This window comes from Ochotona princeps, chromosome 8, assembly GCF_030435755.1.
Source record: "Ochotona princeps isolate mOchPri1 chromosome 8, mOchPri1.hap1, whole genome shotgun sequence".
In the NCBI taxonomy this organism is placed as follows: domain Eukaryota; kingdom Metazoa; phylum Chordata; class Mammalia; order Lagomorpha; family Ochotonidae; genus Ochotona; species Ochotona princeps.
Genome location: NC_080839.1, coordinates 69,241,653 through 69,264,197, shown reverse-complemented (window position 1 = coordinate 69,264,197; position 22,545 = coordinate 69,241,653). Strand labels below are relative to the sequence as shown.

Here is a 22,545-nt window from a genome sequence, read left to right as displayed (position 1 = left end):
TACTGTCTGACCAGCAACATCAGGGCACACTTAAATAGCAGAATGATGGAATTGTAACTCCTTATGAAGCAATGCACTGTTATGACAATGTGGGAAAAATCAGCTGGGAGGGGTAGGAATTTTGGGGAGGAGAATTCCAGACTATACAGAATTGTACCATAAAATTCAAACTTTAAAATAAAAACCAAAAAACATCTGGTAAAAACCAAATGTGAAGTACAGCATACATAATAACTGCTAGCCCATGAACACAACATAGACAAAGCATTTTTTCTTTAAAAAAATTTTTAATTTGAAATGCAGATTTAAGGAGGGAGAAGGAAAGACAAAGAAACCAAGCTTCCATCCACTATTTCAGCTGGACGGAACACTATAACAGTTCAGGCTGGGCTGGTTCAAAGCTTTTATGAGTCTCCCATATGGTGCAGGGGTCCAACTACTTTGGGCCATCTTTTGCTGCTTTCCCAGGATCATGAACAGAAAGCTAGATTAAAAGTGCAGCAGCCAATACTTGAACCGTACCCATGAGAAGCCCGTGCTACAGGCAAAGGGTCAACCTACTATGCCATGGTGTCATCCCTGAGGCAGTTTTTTTTTTTTTAGATTTACTTTTTTATTGAAAAATTCAGAGAGAGGAGTCAGAGATCTACTGTCAGTTGGCTCACTCCCCAAGTCGCTGCAAAGGCCAGAGTTGAGCTGATCCACAGCCAGGAGCCTCTTCTAGGTCTCCCACATGGGGCCTTGCTTGGGCCATCCTTCACTGACTTCCCAGGCCACAAACAGGGAGGTAGATGGGAAGTGGAGCAGCCAAGACATGAACCAGTGCCCATATGGGATCTCAGCACTTACCAGGGGAGGATTAAAAAAATAGATGGGATAGGGTATACCAAGTAGTGGCTTAACATGTTGTGCCATAAGGTCTGTCCCTAATGACTGTAAGACAAAAGCAGCGGGGCTCGGTGTGACAGCGTAGTGGTTAAAGTCCTCGCCTTGAACAATCCCGGCGGCCCCACTTCCCATCCTGCCTGTGGCCTGGGAAAGCAGTCGAGGGCAGCCGAAAGCCTTGGGACCTCGCACCCATGTGGGAGACCTAGAAGAGCTCCTGGCTTCAGATCGGCTTAGCTCCAGCCGTTGCGATCACTTGGGGAGTGTATATCTGCCTTTCCAATAAAAAATAAATAAATAAATCTTTAAAAAAAAAGAGAGAGAAAAGCAGCAAATAAGTTTTGTCTATGAACTGTAGCCAATGTTTACTTCTTGAAAAACATTGAAAAATCTGGGCTGGATTCAGCTGGGATATATGTTATAGTTTATGCCATAACAGTATGAAAAAAATGGCTCTACAGAAAATTCTGACACATATGTGTCACTACTATCACTGAGTTTCACAAGCAGTTTCATTATCAACCATTAGCACCTGAGTTCCAAATAATTTACTACTACACAAGCAAAATCTTACAGCCACTGCTCAATTGTTACATCCTTCCACGTGGGAGTCTAAACACATACCTGGCATGCCTGTAGCAAGACCCTGACCAAAGGCCAGAGTTGGATTTGCTGCTGCTGCAGCAAGCGATTCTGCTTGCTGCCCTTGCTGACCCTGACTGGGAGTAAGAGGACGCTGACCTGCTCCAGCACGGAGAACCTGAAAGGACAAATGAGCTTCTTCAAAGCGATAAACAAACAAACTTTGTTTAGGACAACTGCAGATATAGTACAAGTAGTTTGTCAGGAATTTTCAAACTTATTCAACTTATTCAAACTTATTTACATGTGATACAAGGTAGATCCAGCATGGGGGGTGGATGGAAAGTCACAAAATATGCTAACATTTACAACATAATCACTGATCCTTAACAATTAAATCCATAAAGCAACATGGAAGCCCCAGAAAGTCTCTGAGCAAAAATTACATTAATGTTAATAAATCTACCAACACAATTATATTTTTAAAGGGTTTTTTTTATGGTTAGAGAGAATGACAAAACGTTAATTGAACGTTAAAAAATTCACACTAAAATATCTGAAGAAATCGAAAAGGACTATTATTTTGGAAACAATATTATAAGCATGTTTAAGAAATGAGGAATTTAAAAGTAACAGAAACAGATATGAAATATCAAATCTTTACATTCCTGAAACAAAATACTCATTCAAAAACCACCATATAAGAAATGTTTGTGAACTAATTACACATGTAGGTATTCTGCCATATATTCAGAAAATAAAAGTGAAAACAAGACTCTGATCGTTGTCACCAGAAGCTCCCAGGGAATATTCAGGAAGTATTTTGTGAACAAGGGCCTACCTGTTGCTGTCCAGGCTGAGCTTGTGATGCTGCTTGCTGACTGGCTGTGTTGTTTGCTGCAGCTGCAGCTTGCTGCTGAAACAAACTGGCTGGATACACCCCCCATGGAACACCGTAATATTGAGGTGGAACCACTGCTGGACCTAAATCCATATCGCATGTCCCCCCAAAAGAGAAAAATAAGAAAGAAGGGTCACTGGATTTTATAGATACAATCTGAGATCAGCCACCATGAGTTTAAATGGGGGTAGAATTAAAGTAGAACATTTCCCTATAATTCCATTTTCCCACAAACATTCTGAACTACCCTTGTTTTCACTAAAGGTTAGCTTTAATTTCTTTAATCTTTGTGTTATCTCTCCCAATTTCTGTGGTCTTTCCACTTCTGATGTTATTAGAGAGCAAATACCATTGAGGCATGGAGTATTTGACAGTTGTGGGTTTAATGGAGAGATGTGAATCAGAACTTAGAAAGCTACCACTGGATTGAAAGGACACATAACCACTATTAAACATATATGGACCGTCAATTCATGGGTCAGGTAAGACAAACACCGGTCATGTTTTCAGGGAACATTAGACACAATGAAACCAAGGTTTCTTATCAGTCAATCACTTCTCTTTAAGAAGAATATTTTCTAACTACTGAGGTGAGTCACAGAAATTTTTTGTGTCTTTTACTTTGCATCCTATACCAAGCTTGCTACAGTAGTATTTGAGTAGAAAATCTTGAGTTTAAATTTTCATATAACAACTGAAATTATATGAAAATAAATCAGACATCAGTGTTTTTGTGGTTAGGAAAATGAGAGCAGTCAGAGTAGGAAAAAAGCGGATAATATAAGAGATGAAAACAGAAGAAAGGAAACAGACTAGGAAAAAACAGAATGAGTTGTTCTTGCTCTGTGCTATTTTATTTAACATTCAGTCTGGAGAATAGTTATGTGTGATAAGTCCTGTTACTACAGTAATGAACAAAAATGTCACAAATTCTTACTGATACAACTATGTTCTAAAATTACCAGCGGAACTGGCTTCATTTTGCTTTTGAAGACAATAAAGCCCAGCATAATTAACAGAACACCAAATTATTTAAAGGCAAAATATTTTCCTAAAGACAGCCAGGTAGCCATAATCTGCAGTGAGGGCTGTTAACATTGGGAAAAGCTTAAGAAGAATAAACTGCAGACACAAAACAAGAGTCAGGCATCTACTTAGAACTTTACTATCCAAAAGAGCTAGGGCCGCTTGTGGCTACTAAACAATTAAGAGCTGGACAGTCCAAAAGATTACTGATACGGCAGATCCTGTAACAATGCTGGCTTGAGTCCCTGCTTTCAATCTAACCCCTTGCTAATGCGCCTGGGAGACTGGTGGAGAATGACCTGGGTGCCAGAATCCCTGACAGCCACACCAGAGATGCGGATGGAATTCCCAGCTCCAGGCTTCAGCCTGTGGCCATATGGGGAATGCATCAACAAAATAAAGACCTCCTTTTCCTCTCAAATAAATGAATCATCAATAAAAATACTGATTACATGTTGAAAAGATAGTAGCATGCATACTGGGCTCAGTTAAAAAAAAACTGGAATTAACAGCATGTGTTTTTTGCTTTTACACTGTGGCAAATAAGCAGATCACACTGCTCATTTTATCACCAACATCCCACGCTGGAGAGAGGGCTGGATGGGGTTTCAACTGTTCCACATCAGATCCATTCTTGCTAATGGGCCTGAGAAAGCAGCAATACCGGCCCCTAAAACCCATGTGGGGAGACCAGGATGGAATTGTGAAACCCTGGCTTTGTCCTTAGCCCCAGTAATCCTTGTCATTTGGAGAGTCACTACATCTCTCAAACAAATCTTGAAAAATAGCAACACAAAAAGCTTTAAATCACATCTTTCAGCTTACATTGTATTTTTATTAGAATGGTAGGGGGTCCTAGCAAAGCTAGTCTAGAATGCTTATCACAAATTAAATGGCCTCTTAAAATTGCTTATTTCAGTTCCATGGCTTAAAGAGTTGTCTAAAATGTATAATATACCAGCACCTTATTTGTATACTAATATCCAGTTACGCAACATCAGAAACAACACTATGTGGTTAACTGATTACAAACAAGTCCACATCTGAATGTAACAAGTCAGTTTCATTCTGCTAGCCAACAAATAAAAGAATCTGAAAACTGCCTTTCCTGACATTTAAAAAATCAACAAATTCTGAACTTCTAGAAAGACTGCTTATCAATAACAGTAAATGCCAGAAGTGAATTTAAAACCCTGTAACTGATTAGTGACAATCATTTCAGTGATTGTACCCCTGAAAAAAAAAATAAAAAATCATTGACAGCCTCAAGTTAGCCCATGAGCAGACTCCAACCCATTCTCATCACGCTATTAAGCCTTACTTTTGTTTCTGCAGCAAACTCCATCTGAAACAAGCTCTTCCTAACAACCCATCCTGGATCAACAAATCGCTTTGCTCAGTAAGACAATGCTTGACCAATCCGAGAATCTCCTTTCTTAAATAAGTCACTTTTTAAAAATAAATATAATTTTGACTTTTATTTTAGATTTTGTGGTAGTCTCAATGAGTTGACAGTTGCTATTGGTTCTTTCCAACTTTACTCTCCTTTTTTGCCACCTAGTACATTCTAACAGCGCCCAACAAATTTTTTTCTGCACATACTCCCTCACCACTGCAGGTGCTCTTCACAGCATCCATACATTCACATCACCTGGTTTATTTTCTGAAAACAAAACAAAACAAAAAACCTTACATCTTCTTGGTGTGTTTGGGATTGATCACTGAAATGGAGATACATAATGAATAGTGTAAGACTCCTAACACTGCGGAACTGAAATGGAAACCATGTATGCACTGGTGGAAAAGTTTCTGCTTAGGCTCTTTCCTGTAGCATCACAGTTGAAAAATTGCTCAATCTGGATAGTCGTTTAGATTATTCCAGAAACTTCAAATTGCCCAAATAGATACAAAGCTTATACCAAAATTAAAGCTAAATCCATAATAAACAAGGATGAACAACCAGTTACCTGCTAATGTGGCTGCGGCAGCCAATCCTGCTGCAGTATATGGATCAGTTCCTGGAGGAGCAGCACTGATAATATATGGATTTGGCACAAATGCAGCTGGAGCAAGGCCTGCTGAGAAAACTCCAGCTACATTTAAAAAGGGGAGAGATATCAAAGAATAAATGATTTTACTTATTAACATTTATTTAACATTTTCACTCTAAATAAACACGGGATCTGGGGATGAGGTGGAGGAGGAGACTGGTGCTTCTAATTTTCACTAATTGATCTTGAATAAATAACAACACTGGACTAAAGTTTTTCACTTAAGAAATCATATTATGTGTTACTGAATATCAAATGACTGGATTACATTAGCATGTGACAGGCACTTAATAAAACAGGAGCTATACAGAATGACTGATGATGAGCTTCCTGGTCCAAGAACTGATAGGCTGAACCTTACCTTGAAGGCAACACAAAAACGAGTTCAAGTTTTAAATTGGCCCACTGCTTAACTCTAGTACACCCACATACATTAAGTAAAGACTGAAAGATTTTAAAATACATGTTTGCAGGGCCCGGTGCAGTGGCCTAGTGGCTTAAGTCCTCTCCTTGAATGCCCCAGGATCCCATACGGGCGCCGGTTCTAATCCCGGCAGCTCCACTTCCCATCCAGCTCCCTGCTTGTGGCCTGGGAAAGCAGTCGAGGACAGCCCAAAGCTTTGGGACCCTGCACCCGCATGGGAGACCCGGAAGAGGTTCCTGGTTCCTGGCTTTGGATCGGCACAGCACCAGCCGTTGCGGCTCACTTGGGGAGTGAATCATCGGACGGAGGATCTTTCTCTCTGCCTCTCCTCCTTTCTGTACATCTGACTTTGTAATAAAAATAAATAAATCTTTAAAAAAAAATAGTAATTTACAAATTCTCACCTATATGTGGCTGCTGAGCTGCTGCTAACGCATACTGCTGCTGCTGGGCTGCAGTTAACTGCTGGACGGTGAGTGCGCTAGTCCTCTGAAAGAGCTATTAGGTAAAACAACATTACAGATTATTGTCAAAACATTCAGGTCTAGTTAGAAAGTAGTGAGCAAAATATTTAAACACTTATTTGAAGCACTTTCAAATACAGACATTGTATTCAATAAAAATAAGTATTCAAGAGCATCCGCATTCATGTCAATGCCTCCTGACAGTACAGGCTGCCCCAGTTAAGAGCAAAGACAGCTTCTTGCAGAAGGAGCATTCCTCACCTGCTGCTGGGAATTGTAGTCAAACAGGCCCACAGTTGCTCCTGAAGAGTCCATTGGTACCTGATTACCAGGATAGTCAAACTGTAAAGAATCCAGACCAACTGGTTCCATGGCATCCAGATTTTGAGCTTCAGGATTTGTAAAGTCTTCAACCAGTGGTTTATTAGCTGTAGGATTAGGGACAGGCCCCAATCCTTCTGGGGGATTAGTATTGGGGCCCAGGCGCTCAACTACTTCAGTTGGAGAGGCTTGACGACTTCCAGGAGTACGACTACGGAAAGAAAACAGTACAATCAGGTGCCAGTATTTGGCTCAACTGGCTAATCCCCCACCTTCAAGTGCTGGTATCCCATATAGACAACAATTTGTGTCCTGGCTGTTCCACTTCGGATCTAGCTCCCTGCTATGGCATGAGAAAGCAGTAGAGAATGGCCCAACGCCTTGGATGCTGCACGCACGTGGGAGACAGAGAAGGCTCCTGGTTTCTGGCTGTGGCTAAGCTCAGCTCCAGCTGTTGTGGCCATTTAGGGAGTGAGCCAGCAGATGGAAGATCTTTCTGTCTCTACTCCTCTCTGCAAATCTGACTTTTCAATTTTAAAAAAAAAAAAACTCCATCAGTAAAAGTAACATGTCAAAAGTTGAAATGGCAAGTAAGGTAAATCATGTAATACAAACAAACAAACATTCATTTTGTGGAAATACAAAATTCCTGCTCATTAATCATTCACTTTATCACTTTTTCTATCTAATATGACTTCCTCTTAAAAGTTGATGTGGTTTCAGTACACTGATGATTATGAGGCTCAATGTGAATATTCACAAACCATTCGACAGGTAAGTGAAAGCTGTCAATAGTACTAACTTGAGCTTACACGTCATAGACAAAACTAATGGAAAGCACTGAAAAGTACACCAACTCCAAGCAGATATGGGAAAACTTGAAACCTAAACCAAACTCAATCATCACACTACAGCCCATTGGCTAGCATTCTGCTATAATAGCTTGTTCAATAATATATATTTAAGGGGAAAAAAAATGGACATAAGGACTCACTGCAGTGAGTGACTTAAGGGAATACAACCTGGAATGCAGCAGGAAAGCACTGAGCCAAGACAACAGGCTGATCCTGACTGATCTTTCAAGTGTGACATTCAGCAAATCATCCCATCTCTAAAGGTCCAGTTCCTTGTTAAGACTGAAATGATTTGGGGTTCCAACTAACATTCACAAAAGACACTACCTGTGAAAGCTTTCTATGATGGTTCTCCAAAAACATCTTTATCCTACCAAACTCTATCAGTTTAAACAGTTGGAAGGAAATGTTCAACACTGCTTGTTAAACACTAAGAATACACAGCAAAAGCATAATTTTTTTTTTTCCCCCGATGGTCTGGTGCTGTGGCATACAGTACTAAGCAGCCACAAGTGCTAGTCTACTGGCTGGTCCACTTCTAACTGAGCTTACTAATGCACTCGGTAAAGCTTAAGATGACCCAAGTTGTTCTTGGACCCTTGCCAGCCTGGTGTACCCAGATGCAGTACCAGCCTCCTGGAGCCAGCCCAGCCCCGCCAAACATGGCAGCTTTTGAAGAGAGAAAAGTAGATGGACTATCTGACTCCGACTCACTCTCTCTGTAACTGCTTTCAAATAAATAATCTTTTATATAAAACAAACACTACCATATGTAACATTCCCAAGAAATTTGTAAACACAGGACTGAATTTAAAGCATAAGCTTCTCTCCTTTTATAATCCATTATAATCTAAACTCTAGGATTCTTTCCCTTACAAGAGGTGGGGTTTATTGTTTTGAGGAATCATGCTTTCACAATATACTAACGTAAATGCATTAAGTAAATAGTAATAACCACTTAAGGCAGCTTTTAATTTCAGTTGTTATATCTAAAAACACCTGCTTCTTCAGGTGTTCCAATTAGCATAAACTCTAACATGTACACAATTCCTTAATTAAAGAGATTATTCTCCAGCTAGTTTCATGAACCTACTTTTAAGGTTAGATGTCAAATTCATTTCCTTTTTAGACACAACTAACTGTTTATATATGACCATTCCTAAAATTTTTTTTAATTTAGAAAATGCAGGAAGAAAACAAAGTAAAAAAGATTTTGCTTTCAAATAAGAAAAAAAAAAGCCTCCCACAAATATATAATTTGTTTCAGTTCTATTCTAATAAACTGGTGACAACATTTATCAAAGATGTGCTGAGATAGTAACCATACAGTCACAGTCATTCTTTTGAAATATCTTATTCACACTGTCAAGTGTTAACTGATACTTCATCTAAAATAATCAATTTGTATAACCTTTCACAATTTATATGTAGCAAAAAGAGGAGGCCACACTAGCTTAAAAAAAAAAAAAAACTCACATGCAATCAGTAGTGCTATTTTCTGGCTATAGTTAACCTGTGTTAGCACTTCAAATATAAATGAATAATTTTTTATAATCAACTGATTGAAAAACAAGCTAGGTAAACAGCTAAAGTAAAACCAGGAAAAGGTTCTAAAACTCAATAGCATTAATTTCCTATTGAGAAGTTCAGTGCTTTGGGATGCTTTTCTGCACTTATACAGAAAAGGTATTTTTTTTTTAAAGTATGGTTAGTATTTTCTGAAATTAAACAAATGTAAAATACACAAGCAATCAGGTGCCCATACTCTAGTGTGAACTAAGAGTTCATCATTCACCATGTCAGAGAAACAGTCCATTTCCAGGCAAAAGGCCCAGTATCTGCTTAATGAAGTACAAAGTACAGGGTATCAGAGTGAAGAAGCCAGTCCTTAACATGCAAATGAATAAAACCAACAAGTAAAGGAAGATGCTTAACTGCTAATTCTCTGCTGTCTCTAATACGCTCATTACGCTCTATTTTCATGATCCAGCATAAGCACAAATTCAAATATGCCAAGAAAGGTCAGTGTTCTTAGCTAAATTTGTCTCATTTTCAAGAAAAAAGGAGAAATAGAAAACAAATAAAAGACAGAAGAGGAAAAGTCACTGTAGACCGAAGGGAGACAGGTAAAAAACACACACACACAATTCATTATATTTTAGAAGCAAATAGTTCATTGAAAACTGAGAACAGCTTCTAAAATAATGTACTTTTTTAAAGCTCATAATCATTAACTAACCTTGCTATATAAAGATTAGATTAGCACAAAGTACCAAGGAAATAAGTCTAGGTTGTAAAAAGGCTAAAACCAGTCATGTTATCTATTCATAATCCCTACAGCTACATGCTTTCTTCTTGAGAAACTTGAAATCTTACTTAAAGTCTTTGCAATCAGCATCCATTCCATTTGGCAAACCTCTGCCATTTATTTTCGAATCCTCCTCATCTCCTTGTTTAAGATCTCTGTTTTGGTCCTCCTCGAATGGAGAAGCCTTGCCCTTCTCAGCTCCTTTCTCAGCTCCATCTGCTTCAGCGTCTCTAGTGCCCTAAAGAAAAAGAATCTGATTGATTCTGGAAACTTAACAAAACACACAAAAAAAGACACCAAAAGGTGATCTAAAACTACACTATAGTACATGTAAACAACAAAGCATTCAATAAGTTTAATTTTCTAGCCAGCTGATTTATCCAAGGCCTAAATAATTGAGTAGAAATGAATGAGTTTATTACAGAAGAGCTAAGGCAACCTTAACTATAATGGTGCAAAAAGCAGAAATAGCACAAACTAAATGAACATATGTAATATATCAACAATTTTGTTTAGTTACTTGCAGACCAAGGACTAGCAGGAATAACCAATATTAATTTTGCAATTTACACTGTAAACTTAGTATGGTCTGGTTTTTTTTGTAACATATTTCCAATGGCTCTATGATTTCATGTATTTCAATTGGCCAAGTGAAGAAAACAAGAGTATATAATAACTGCAAAATTTCTTTTAGCTGTAGGAAAACATGGGAGGACTTAATCAACTTAAAAATAAAATGTAATGAAATAACCAACAAATATTTAATATATATATAAAAAAAAAAATACTTACGAAAGTTCCCTTCCTAAATCGAGAATCCAATTTATCAGCAGGAGAAGAACTTAACACATATTCTACCATGCTCACACCAAGGCCTCCACTTTCAGATCGCGGAGACAGTATCGCATTTACTTCACTGTTTCCATGAAAACCCTGTCCAGATCTTCTCTGCACCATAATAGGCTGGGACATTGAATGGTCTGTTTGAAGAAATGAAACAATTACATACTTACATTTTTAAACTAAACAATGTGACTATACTAATACTCATGCAGGAAAAATCATTTAATTTTGTTTTGAATATTGCTAATCTTCATAAAACCTATTAATTGTTGACACTGGCTGGGACATAAATCATAAAAACACAGAAATAAACGGGAAACAAAGCCTTGTTAACAGTCAAATTACAAGGGTGAACAGGTGTAAACATTCATCCGAGATTCAGCCGTCTGCAAGCATCACGCTAGAAAGTTAACACGCTTCTGGTGTTCTTTTTTTCCCATTTATTTGTATATTTTGCTTCTAATGATTTATAATAAACTTCAGAGATAAGAGTAAAAAAGAACTTTTTCTTTGAATATTTATTTTTATTGCAAAGTCAGATATACTGGGAGGAGGAGAGACAGAGAGGAAGATCTCCCGTCCGATGATTCACTCCCCAAGTGACCACAACGGCCGGTGCTACGCCTATCTGAAGTCAGGGGCCAGGAACTTCTTCTGGGTCTCCCACGCAGGTGCAGGGTCCCAAGGCTTTCCCAGGCCACAGGTAGGGAGCTGAATGCAAAGTGAAGCTGCCGGGATTAGAACCGGCACAAATATGGGATCTTGATGCATTCAAGACGAGGACTTCAGCTGCTAGGCTACCACACTGGGCCCAAAACTCCTTCTAGACTCACAGCATTTCTTGAGCCCAAAGGACAAATTCTGAACAAGGCCATAAGGCTAAACATGAATGAATTTAGAAAAAACAGAAATACCACAGTATTTTCTATTTTCAGTGGAAAAAGTGAAGTATCTCCTAACATGATTCAAAAATCCAATCTAGGGCCCAGCGTGATAGCATAGTGGTTAAAGTCCTCACCTTGCATGCCCCGGGATCCCATATGGACGCCGGTTCTAATCCCAGCAGTCCCGCTTCCCATCCAGCTCCCTGCCTGTGGCCTGGGAAAGCAGTCGAAGATGGCCCAAAGCCTTGGGACCTTATGCTCGTGTGGGAGACGTGGAAGACCTCCTGATTCCTGGCTTTGGATTGGCTCAGCTCCAGCCGTTGTTGCTGCTTGGGGAGTGAACCATCAGATGGAAGATCTTCCTCTCTGTCTCTCCTCCTCTCTGTATATCTGCCTTTCCAATAAAAATAAAATAAATATTAGAAAAAAAATCCAATCTAGGGACTGGCGCTATGGCGTAGTGGGCTGGGCCACTGCCTGTGATGTAAATATCACGTAAGTGCTGGTTCCAGTTTTGGCTGTTCGACTTCCAATCTAGCTCCTTGCTTATGCATCTTGGAAAGCAGTGGAAGGAAGAGGATCCAAGTATTATGGGCCCCTGCCACTCACATGAGGCCCAGACGCAACGCTGGGCTCCTGGCTTCGCCTAGCCCAGCCTCAGCTACTAAGCCATTGGGATGTAGACCAGAAGAAAGAAAATATTTCTGTCTATCCCTCTAACTCTTTCTTTCAAACATTTCCATTTCAGTGCCTATCTCCCTGACAGACCAGCCATCATTTCATTTCATTTCATCCAGTCATGCACAGACTTTCAAAATCAATTTACTCCCTAGAAATGCTAGGCATTGTACCATGTAGGGGCAATCTAAGAACCAACAAGTCTCTGCCCTCACGAACAGCAGAGCTTGATGAGAGACAATCCTAATGAGATCTGAGTGTTTCAGGGTAGGTGTTGTGGTGAAGTGGCTGCTTGGGACGCCCACATGCCACCAGTGCTTCCAGGGAAGCAGCAGATGATGGAACACACACCTAGATTCCTACTATTCATGTGGAAAATGACCTAGGATGAAATTTCTGGCTCCAAGCTTTAACCTGGTTCACCCCAGCTATTGCTGGCATTTGGAGTGTGAACCAACCAATGGTAGATGGATCCCCTACCCCTCCGCTGCCTATCAAATAAACAAACATAAGGCTCAGCACAGTAGCCTAGTGGCTGAAGTCCTTGCCTTGCACATGCCAGGATCCCACATGGGCGCCAGTTCCCTTCTAGCAACCTGCTTTTGGCCCGTGAAGGCAGCTGGGGACGGCCCAAGGCTTTGGGACCCTGCACCTGCATAGGAAACCTGGAAGAAGCTCCTGGTTCCTGGCTTCATTATTGGCTCAGCTCCATCCGTTGCGGCCACTTGGGGAATGAACCAGCAGACGGAATATCTTTCTGTCTCTCCTCCTCTCTGACTTTCCAATTTAAAAAAAAAAAAAAAAAAAAAAAGCTCTTTAAAAACAAATAAACAAACATAAAATAAATACAGAAAAGTACTTTAACAGAAGCCAGTGTAGTGCCCCAGTGAGAATGGGAGCTGTCTAATCCAGTTCCCTGGAGGGGGAGCCGGTGTCAGGGAGCAGGGTTAGTAGAAGGCCCAAGTGTTTGGACTGTCGTCACTTATGTGAAAGACATGAATGGGATTCCAGGTTCCTGGCTTGGGCCTGGTTTGTAACAAAACTGCTGCCATTTGGGAGCAGAAACAGCAAATGGAAGGTCTCTCCCTCTCTCTGGCTCTGCCTTTCAAGTCAACAAATAAATCTAGAAAGAAAAAAAGTACTTCAGCAAAAATAATCCAGGACACTTTAAAAACTGTTAAGATGTGTGGAGAACACCGGGTCTTCACAGTCTTAGAATCCCAAAGGAAATGGTATTTAAGCTGAATATGAAGAGTAAAGAGTTATAATGAATAAACAGTATGTTACAGAAACCAGCATGTTCAAAGGCCATGTGTCCCATGGGAATGCAACACTATCAACCTAAAGAACATATGCTTAGCTGAGGAGGAGTATGGTATATGACCAAGTCTCCTGCAGTAATGGAAAAAGAACCTTTCACAGAATGACAAGTCCTACAGAACAACAAATATTTGTATATGCCTGGCATTCATTAAATGTTAGGTAAATAACTAACTCCATTCATTTCTAATTTTCTCATGCTTCCCAGTAAAAGACTAATATTCACCTTCTAACTGGGAGGAACTGTACAAGGAGCTGACTTCAACAATATGTTAACCTGACATGCTCACTTCCTTCAGCCTTGAAAACAATTACTACACTGTGCTCAAAGACACTTTGCTTGCAAACATTCTAAAAACTGATTCTGTTAAATCAAGTTATTATCCATTGAATTTTTAAAACACATCCATCATTAGGCAAGCACATGTACCCTTAATAAACAATGTGCCATTTGTGGGGAAAACAAATCATTGTTCAAATTACTGACAGTTATTTTAAAATTATGAGTCTAATCTGATATGGGTTTACTGTAATATAGAAAAAATTCCTGGAGAGTAAACATTACACATTATTTACATTTCTGTTCTCCAATATGGCACGCTACTTACTAGTGGAACTCAACGAAAATTCCCAGCACACTAAAAAAATTTAAGTTTAATTACCTATCAAAGTTTCCAATCTGTTCTAACTGCAGAAATCAGTCATATTTCCTAGAATTTCCTTATGCTTTTTAATTTTTGCTTTTTGGGAACTATTTTGGCTAATAATGAATTTTAAAAGTATAAAATTCTGAAAGCTTTCAATATTTTAAAGAAACACTTAGCAATTAATAGCCAACAGTAAAAACTTCATTGGTGGGCCCGGCAGCGTGGCCTAGCAGCTAAAGTCCTTGCCTTGAACACCCCGGGATCCCATATGGGCGCCGGTTCTAATCCCGGCAGCTCCACTTCCCATCCAGCTCCCTGCTTGTGGCCTGGGAAAGCAGTCGAGGACGGCCCAAAGCTTTGGGACCCTGCACCCACGTGGGAGACCCAGAAGAGGTTCCTGGTTCCCGGCTTTGGATTGGCGCAGCACCGGCCGTTGCAGCTCACTTGGGGAGTGAATCATTGGACAGAAGATCTTCTCTGTCTCTCCTCCTCTCTGTAAACGTGACTTTGTAGTAAAAAAACAAAATCTTAAAAAAAAAAACCTTCCTTGGTAATTATCATCTAGAAATGTGTTTTCTATTACTATGCTCATTATCCTCAACTTTTCTTCGTAAAGCACAGGAATCACACACAGTCACAGATCGGCTCCCCTTGGACAGGTGAGCTCGGGGCTGCCACAGCAGTTCACGTCCCTCTGGGTATGGCTAGTGTCTACAACTGGAGAGTAGAAATTCATTAGTTACAGCCATTTAACACAACTTAGGATTGAAATTCCTAGGGCTAATGTCATGCATTACCTATTTTAATGGAAATTCAGAATTTTTAGCCAGAGTTAATTTTAGAAATACATATGTATATATGTAAATCTTGGAATAAACTTTTAAGATTTATTTTATTTTTAAAGCAGATTTAGAGAGAGAAGGAAAGGGAGGGAGGGGGAATGAAAGAGAGAGAGAGAGAGAAAATCTTCCAATTGTCAGTTCACTCCCCAACTGATCTGAAGCCAGAAGCTTTTCCTGGGTCTCCCAGGAAGTGCAGGGATCCAAGAACTTGAACCATCCTCTGGTGCTTTCCCAGAGCACAAACAGGGAGTGGATCAGAAGTGGAGCAGGAAGAGGTGTGAACCAGCACCCATACGGGATGCCAGCTGCCACAGAGGATTAACCTGTTGAGCCACAGCACTGATGCTGATAAACATTTCTAACTGCTGCCTTACAGGAGTGCATTATAATGACTTACGAAAATCCTCCAACATCACATTTCCTCCCAACATTGTCAGGAGATATACAGGGTTCAAGGACACATCCAAATACACTCAGGATTTTCACAATACACCAGTAACTTACGAGGAGTTCCCCATGCAGTCTCTCTCCATTCATCATCCCCAAGAAATATGCCTTTTTGTCCATCTTTTGTTGAATCATCAGGTTCCCAAAACTTTTTGGTAGGTAGAAGCTATTTAGAGAGAAAAAAATTACATTTAAATTTTATTCTAATTGCAAAATACAGTAGGGTTAGCAAATACATCAATAACAGGTATCAATCTTTAAATGCTAACAAAGTTTCAGAGGGACCCCATTTTCTAAGTTGTCATATTCACAACAAAAAAACCTTCTGCTGGTTTTTGAGTACTGGTTCTAGAAATTCCAGGTCTAAACATTAAGCAAAGCCCACTTCTGACTTTTCTACATTCTTTTTCAAGGACTTTTGTTCCTGTTCTTGATATTAAAATTCTTCAAAGGACTTACTAAATTTCTGGCTCAAAAAAAAAAAGTAACATAATGTCATAGGAATGATGAAATGTTTTTCCTTTTGCTTCCAAGTACTGCCATACATCTGTCAAGAGAGAAAATAATTCTTCATTCCTACCTTAGTCATTCAACGGACGTCAATATAACAACTCTGACTAGCTCCTAAATGTATCAATCAGGAAAGTTATGCATGATGGAAAATACAGACCTAACAACACCCTGAGACGATGAGCTGAAGGCTCTGCTCCATCCTAGTCAGACTCAGCACACAGACTGGGATCATATCATTCACTGACTTTGCCTCTGTGAAGGTAGTGATCTTATCTTCAAAGAGTTCACAAGCATACAACCTGTACTAAAATATAACTTCATAAACTGAGCTCTAAGAGATAATAAATCATGTGTGTGTATGGGGGAGGGTGTTTGCATGGGTACTGGAAGATCAAACTGGTAGTAGAGATGATGAGGAAGTCATAACAGAGCATAAACAAAGATAAAACTTAAGCGACCGGCGCAATAGTTCAATCTTCTATCCATTGGTTCACTCCACAACTGGCTGAAATGACCAGTATCCCATATAGTTGCTGGTTTGTGTCCAGGCCTCTCCACTTTTTATCAGACTCCCTACTTATGGCCTGGGAATGCAGCAGAGGATGGCCTAAAGTCTTAGGACCTTGCACTCGCATGGGAGACCCAGAAGAGACTCCAGGCTCCTGGCTTCGGATTTGCTCAGCTCCAGCAGTTGGGGCCTCATGAGGAGTGAATCATCAGACAGAAGATCTTACTCTGTCTTTCCTCCTCTCCGTAAATCTGACTTTCCAATAAAAGTTATAAATCTTAAAAAAAAATTTTTTTTGGCTGAGATGCAGTGGGGCTGGCTCAGTGACTCAAGAGGCTAATCCTCTACCTACAAGTGCCAGGATCCTATAGGCTGGCTGGTTCATGTTCCAATTGCTCCACTTACTGATTCAGCTCCCTGCTTGTGGCCTGGGAAGGAAGCAGAAAATGGCTCACGTCCATGGGTCCCTGTACCCACATGGAAAACCGGGAAGAAGTTCCTGGCCTCATATCCAGCCATTGAGAGCATCTGGGAAGTGAACCAGTGGATGGAAGATTGCTCCCTCTCCTTCCTGTAAATCTTTCAAATAAAAATAACTTAAAAATCGAAGTAATAAACTACCTCTTGCACCAACTTTCAATTTTTTAAAAACTCTGTTAACAGTAACAGCAAAGCACTCCGGGGAGTTATTTATACTAAAACTTGAGACGAATTTCTTTATCTCCTACTTCACAAAGCAAAATGTTTACTTCAAAGTTAAGAGCAATAAGGAAAGAAATATTTAACTTTGACACAGAAATAGCTGAAATAGACTCATGTTATGTACAACAATAGACACCCTTTAGGAGACTGTAAGTATTCACTGCTCTAAAATGTAAACTGCAGTGGTTAAGATGTGGCTGGACATACATTCCTATCAGTGCCTGGTGCAGTGATGATAGTGTTTGGGAGTGCATGGGAGACCTGGAGTGCAGCCTGGCCCACACCTGGCAGTTGTAGCCATTTGTGATGAATCAGTATCTTGCAAGTAAGTAAAACTGTAGAACAAGGGTTGGCTCTGCAAAACCTCAAGTAAAGCTGCTGCCTGCAGCGTCAGCATTCCATATGGGCGCTGGTTCCAGTCCCAGCTGCTCACTTCCAACTAGGCTCCCTGATTAACACGTCTGAGAAAGCAGCAGAGCAACATAAGCACTTGGCCTTTTACCCGTGTAGCCAAAATCAGATGAAGCTCCTGGCTCCGGCTATTTGGGGAGTGAGCCAGAAGATGGAAGATCTCTAACTGCCTTTCAATCAGATAAATAATTAATAAATATATGCATAAAATACAATTTCCATAGTTCTATAGGAAAAGAAAATGTTTGTCAGGCACTTACCAAGTATGTCTATTATGCCAAGCATGGCATTTTGAGTATCTCTTCATTTTACAAATACTTGTAAGGTCACCATGCACAGCAAAGTAATGTAACAGCTAAAATCAAAACTTTTATTCTAGTAATTCTGGTGTGTCAGTTTCAAATACTTAAGACACAGACACAAATACATTTAGAAAAATTATTAGCTTGTGGCCAAGAAAGCAGCTAAATATGGGCTACTACATCCAAGAAACAGTTTTTAAAAAGCTAGCAGATGCATGGAGCAGAACAGCAATAAAAGTGGAGGTTTACCCCTGGAGACTCTTACTGAAACAGAAATAAGAAAGCACTTACTGAAAGCAAGGTGAAGAATCCTGACATAATTATAAACTGTATTATGCAATACCATTTAATAGTAGTTCCCTCATTCACAAACGCTGTAAATCAGAGTCAGGTAATTCAATATGTATTGTCATCTGCTCCTCTAGCCTTCTAACTCTTTCTGATCAAGTAGGTAGGCAATGATTTTTCCCTTAAGAAATGTTTACAGGTGGACTACCTCATCTCCTAGTTAGACTCCAACATACTGCCTCAAAAATAAAAGAAACAGGGCCCGACAACGCGGCCTAGCAGCTAAAGTCCTCGCCTTGAACACACCAAGATCCCATATGAGCGCCGGTTCTAATCCTGGAAGCTCCACTTCCCATCCAGCTCCCTGCTTGTGGCCTGGGAAAGCAGTCGAGGATGGCCCAAGGCTTTGGGACCCTGCACCCATGGGGGAGACCTGGAAGAAGTGTTCCTGGCTCCCGGCTTTGGATCGGTGCAGCACCAGCCATTGCGGTCACTTGGTGAGTGAATCATTAGATAGAATATCTTCCTCTCTCTCTCCTCCTCTCTGTATGTCTGACTTTGTAATAGGAATAAATAAATCTTAAAAAATAAATGAATAAAATAAAATAAATGAATACAAAGCTCTATTCGAAGAGTTATACAAACAACACCTTTTATACAGATTTTCCTAATAACAAACCGCTTTGTAAAATCCCAAACCATAGAAACAAGACTCAAAATCTTGAGGGAATTAAACTGTTGATGCTCTCATTATGTTCCTATAAATATAACTTATCCATATTAATACACTTCTGAAAACAGGAATGCTAATAATTATATCACAAAAGGAATATTTGGACATTCCTAGGCCAATCAGGAGGATAAAGTCACTTCACCTACCACAGAAATTCATGAAAGACAATAGAAAAATGCTAATATCAAAACTGTGGGGCCCGGCAGCATGGCCTAGAGGCTAAAGTCCTCACCTTGAATGCACAGCGATTCTATATGGGCGCCGGTTCTAATTCCGGCAGCTCTACCTCCAATAAAAATAAATCTTTAAAAAAAAAAACTGTGTAGGAACCAAAACAACGTAATTTCCTAGAATCCATTTTTATTAATAGTTTTTATTAATATGGTAAAAAATTTTTCTATATTAATAGTTTAAAATTTTTCAATTCATACTATTTCTTTACTATTCCTTAACATCAACAGCACACATGTTAAATGTTATCAGTTCTAATGATAATTAATACTATAAACAATTAAGATATTTACAAGCCGTTTAGACTATTGTTCAAGCTTTCTTATGTGGCCTTAGACCATTAATTAACCTTCTGAACTTCAATTTCCTCATTTATAAAGAAAAGATAATAAAGTTCTACTGTAAGTCATAATGAAGCAAGAAAAAAACAAGCAAACTGCTTAGCAAACAACAGCAGTCACACAAATACTAGGTGCCCTCACTAACGCCAAGTTAACTTATTACAAAGATTTTGCTTATAGCTCCCTATCTTTCTTTTCCCCAGTGAACCTGAGTCTAGTTTGAAAATAAGACCCACTATTTATCCAGAGCAGGTGTCCAAGAGTCATTCTGCACAGGGAGAGTGAATGGGAGCTGAGCTGTCCAAAGACAGCAACCCCGCTGCTAAGTGGCAGCACCACAGCTGCAGCTCACTCTCTTCACGCTTCTCAATCAGTCTAGTCTGCCTAATATTTTTGAAAATTTCCAATATTATGACACCACTCAAATAATGAAAACTACATGAATATGGTATCAGAATATTTTCTCCAGTGGATAAAGTTTTACATAAAATTACAAGATAGGGATTAGGTGAACCAACCCATGACCAGCTATTTAAACATAACTTTAAACAGATTGTTTTCAGCTTGGTTATCCAAAGCTAGAATTTAAAATATATGTGATCCACAGAAAAGGTTACATTTCAAATTAATCAGACTTACTCAAACTCTTTCCACTGGTGAGAGATTTGAGTCAAGGCAAGACTACTTATCCTAAGTAATACATTTCTACTTTACCATGCTACCTAAGATCGTAGGTATTAAATTAGCTTTATAATGTTTTCCTTAAATATCATTTTAACAAAAAAGGAAGGAGGGAGCACTGAAACCCTGAAAATTCTCTCTGAACAAAACACATAATTCTGTAATTTAAATTCCAGGCTCCCAAAAGAATTTCATGCAGGGTCCTTTTTTTCTGTTATTTAAAAAATAAATAGGAACCCAGTTATATGAAGGAACTTAAAAATATTCATGAAAAATAGAATGATAAAAATAAAAAACAATTTTTTCAACATAAGCTCCAATAAGAATAAGACATTTCTGTAAAAAAATGGAATCCATTCAGTCAATCCCCAAAGAACAGAGGACACTGAAAATGTAACCATGCCAATGCAATCTTTTTACAATAACTAGGGGAAAAAACAAACAAACAAACAAAAAAGGATGCCCCTTTAAAGATTTTTTTTTTTCAGATTACAAAACCAAAGTCAGAAAGAGCCAAATTAGATGAATATCTAATGATTTCCCTGGGAAATTCTGCCTTGTTTGATAAAAGAAATGAGCAGGAACACTGTTGTGGTAGACATTCTTCTGCTAAACATTTGGCAAATATTTCCAAACACTCTCCTAATAAGCAGATGTTATAATTCTTTGGCCCTCCAGAAAGTCAACAAAGAAAATGTCATTAAGCATTGCAAAAAGCTGTTGCCACGACCTTTGTTCTTGATCGGTCCACTTTTGCTTTGACTGGACCAATTCCGTCTCTTGGTAGCCACTGCTTTGATTGTCCTTTATATACAGGATTGTGCTGATAAAGCCATGTTTGACTTCCTGTTTCAATTCTTCGGAGAAGTCCATCAGGATCTTGATTCCACTTACTTAAAACTTTCTTTGAAAGCTCTGCTCCTGCCTGCAGCTGATTTGGGCACAACATTTTTGGCACCCATGGGGCAGAAAGTTTGCTCAACTTTAATTTTTCGGTCAAAATTGTGTAAGCCGAACCAGTTGATATGTCAATGGTATTAGCTATTGCTTCTGCCGTTAATCTTCGGTCTTCCTCAATTAGCGCACGAACAAGATTAATTTTTTCCTCACAAATTGATGTGGAAGGCCTGCCACTGCGGGCTTCATCTTCAACATTGTCTCGTCCTTTCTTAAACCGAGTTATCCATTTGTAAACTGCTGATTTCTTTGGGGCACTGTCCCCATAAACTTTTCGTAAAGCATCAATAATTTCACCATTCTTCCAACCAAGCTTCACCATAAACTTGATGTTCGTTCTTGCTTCAATTTTAGTAGAAATCATGTTGCTCTGATAGGGGTCTTTTCAAACTGATGTCTTATCCTTCTTAGTCTCAAACTAGATCCTGTTCAGACATGTTATAACAAGTTAGTACGAGTTTAACTGGGTGTAAAAAATTTTTTGAAATCCATGCATAGTGTTTTCCTAATACACATTTTCCATGAACTTTTTGAAGACCCCGCGTATATGCACCAACAGCCTGGAGAAGACGACACACACATGCCTCTACGGGGTGTGACTGGGACACTGCAGAGGAAAAGCCATCTCCCATGCATTAGTTTTGCTCCTTTTAAGCCACATGACATACTGTAAATCAGTAGTCTTTTGACAAAAATGTACTACTAGGGAAAAAAACAGGGCAAGTTTATGGATAGATGAACACAAACCTGCTTTTATTTCTAGATGAACAAACAGAAGAGGCTGGCCTACTCATGATGGCTCAGTTAAAGCCATCACAGTCAGCAATATAAAACCCTAGAGCATTCGAAACCAGTCCTATATATAAACATGATGCTTTTGTACATTAGAAATTAACAACACTTAAGATACAATAAGCAAAAATTTATCTTAAAACTAAGATTGAGATTCTGCGTTACCAAAAAGTAAAAATGAAAAACAAAACAAAACAAAAAAACCCACAAACAATTTCAGAAAACTGAAGAGCCAGAAATCAAGGCTGCTTTTAATTTATTCCAATGAATGAATTCCGGGATGAAACAAAAAACCCTCACCTGTCAGGAAAGGAGGAGGAGACTGGTGAGAGAGAGACAGGCAAAGAAGGAAATCGCAGAAGGTTCCCTGTTGCCTGCGAGATGAGGAAAGATAGAAAGGCTTGTGGGAGAGAACCCAGAGACAGAAATCGGAGGCTTCTTAGCTATCTCCTAGATGTAATAGTATCACTTGGTAAGTGTTAAGAAAAAAAATCTTAATAGAGACAGCTTGCTTTAAAAATATACTTCAACCAGATGATAATCAGATGCACTGACCTTCAGTAGTAGGCAATCTAAACCTTAGTGAACGTTACGGAGTATCTGACATGC

General features: G+C 39.3%; 1 protein-coding gene across 15 annotated transcripts in view; it reads right to left on the bottom strand.

Moving 5' to 3' along the window:
* Positions 1 to 22,545, bottom strand: part of PUM2 (pumilio RNA binding family member 2) — a 75,235-nt gene that overhangs the window by 37,449 nt on the left and 15,241 nt on the right. For 8 of the 15 annotated variants that reach the window (XM_058668237.1, XM_058668240.1, XM_058668233.1 and 5 more), the window contains exons 3-10: positions 15,535 to 15,643; positions 10,609 to 10,796; positions 9,885 to 10,054; positions 6,595 to 6,865; positions 6,274 to 6,367; positions 5,362 to 5,487; positions 2,309 to 2,451; positions 1,510 to 1,645 (exon numbers count right to left, since the gene is read on the bottom strand). In XM_058668237.1, the coding sequence (XP_058524220.1) occupies positions 1,510 to 1,645; positions 2,309 to 2,451; positions 5,362 to 5,487; positions 6,274 to 6,367; positions 6,595 to 6,865; positions 9,885 to 10,054; positions 10,609 to 10,796; positions 15,535 to 15,643 (1,237 nt within the window). Of the gene's footprint in view, positions 1 to 1,509; positions 1,646 to 2,308; positions 2,452 to 5,361; positions 5,488 to 6,273; positions 6,368 to 6,594; positions 6,866 to 9,884; positions 10,055 to 10,608; positions 10,797 to 15,534; positions 15,644 to 20,917; positions 21,570 to 22,545 lie in introns of all 15 variants that reach the window. The other 7 variants (XM_058668225.1, XM_058668227.1, XM_058668229.1 and 4 more) reach the window with 1 other exon arrangement.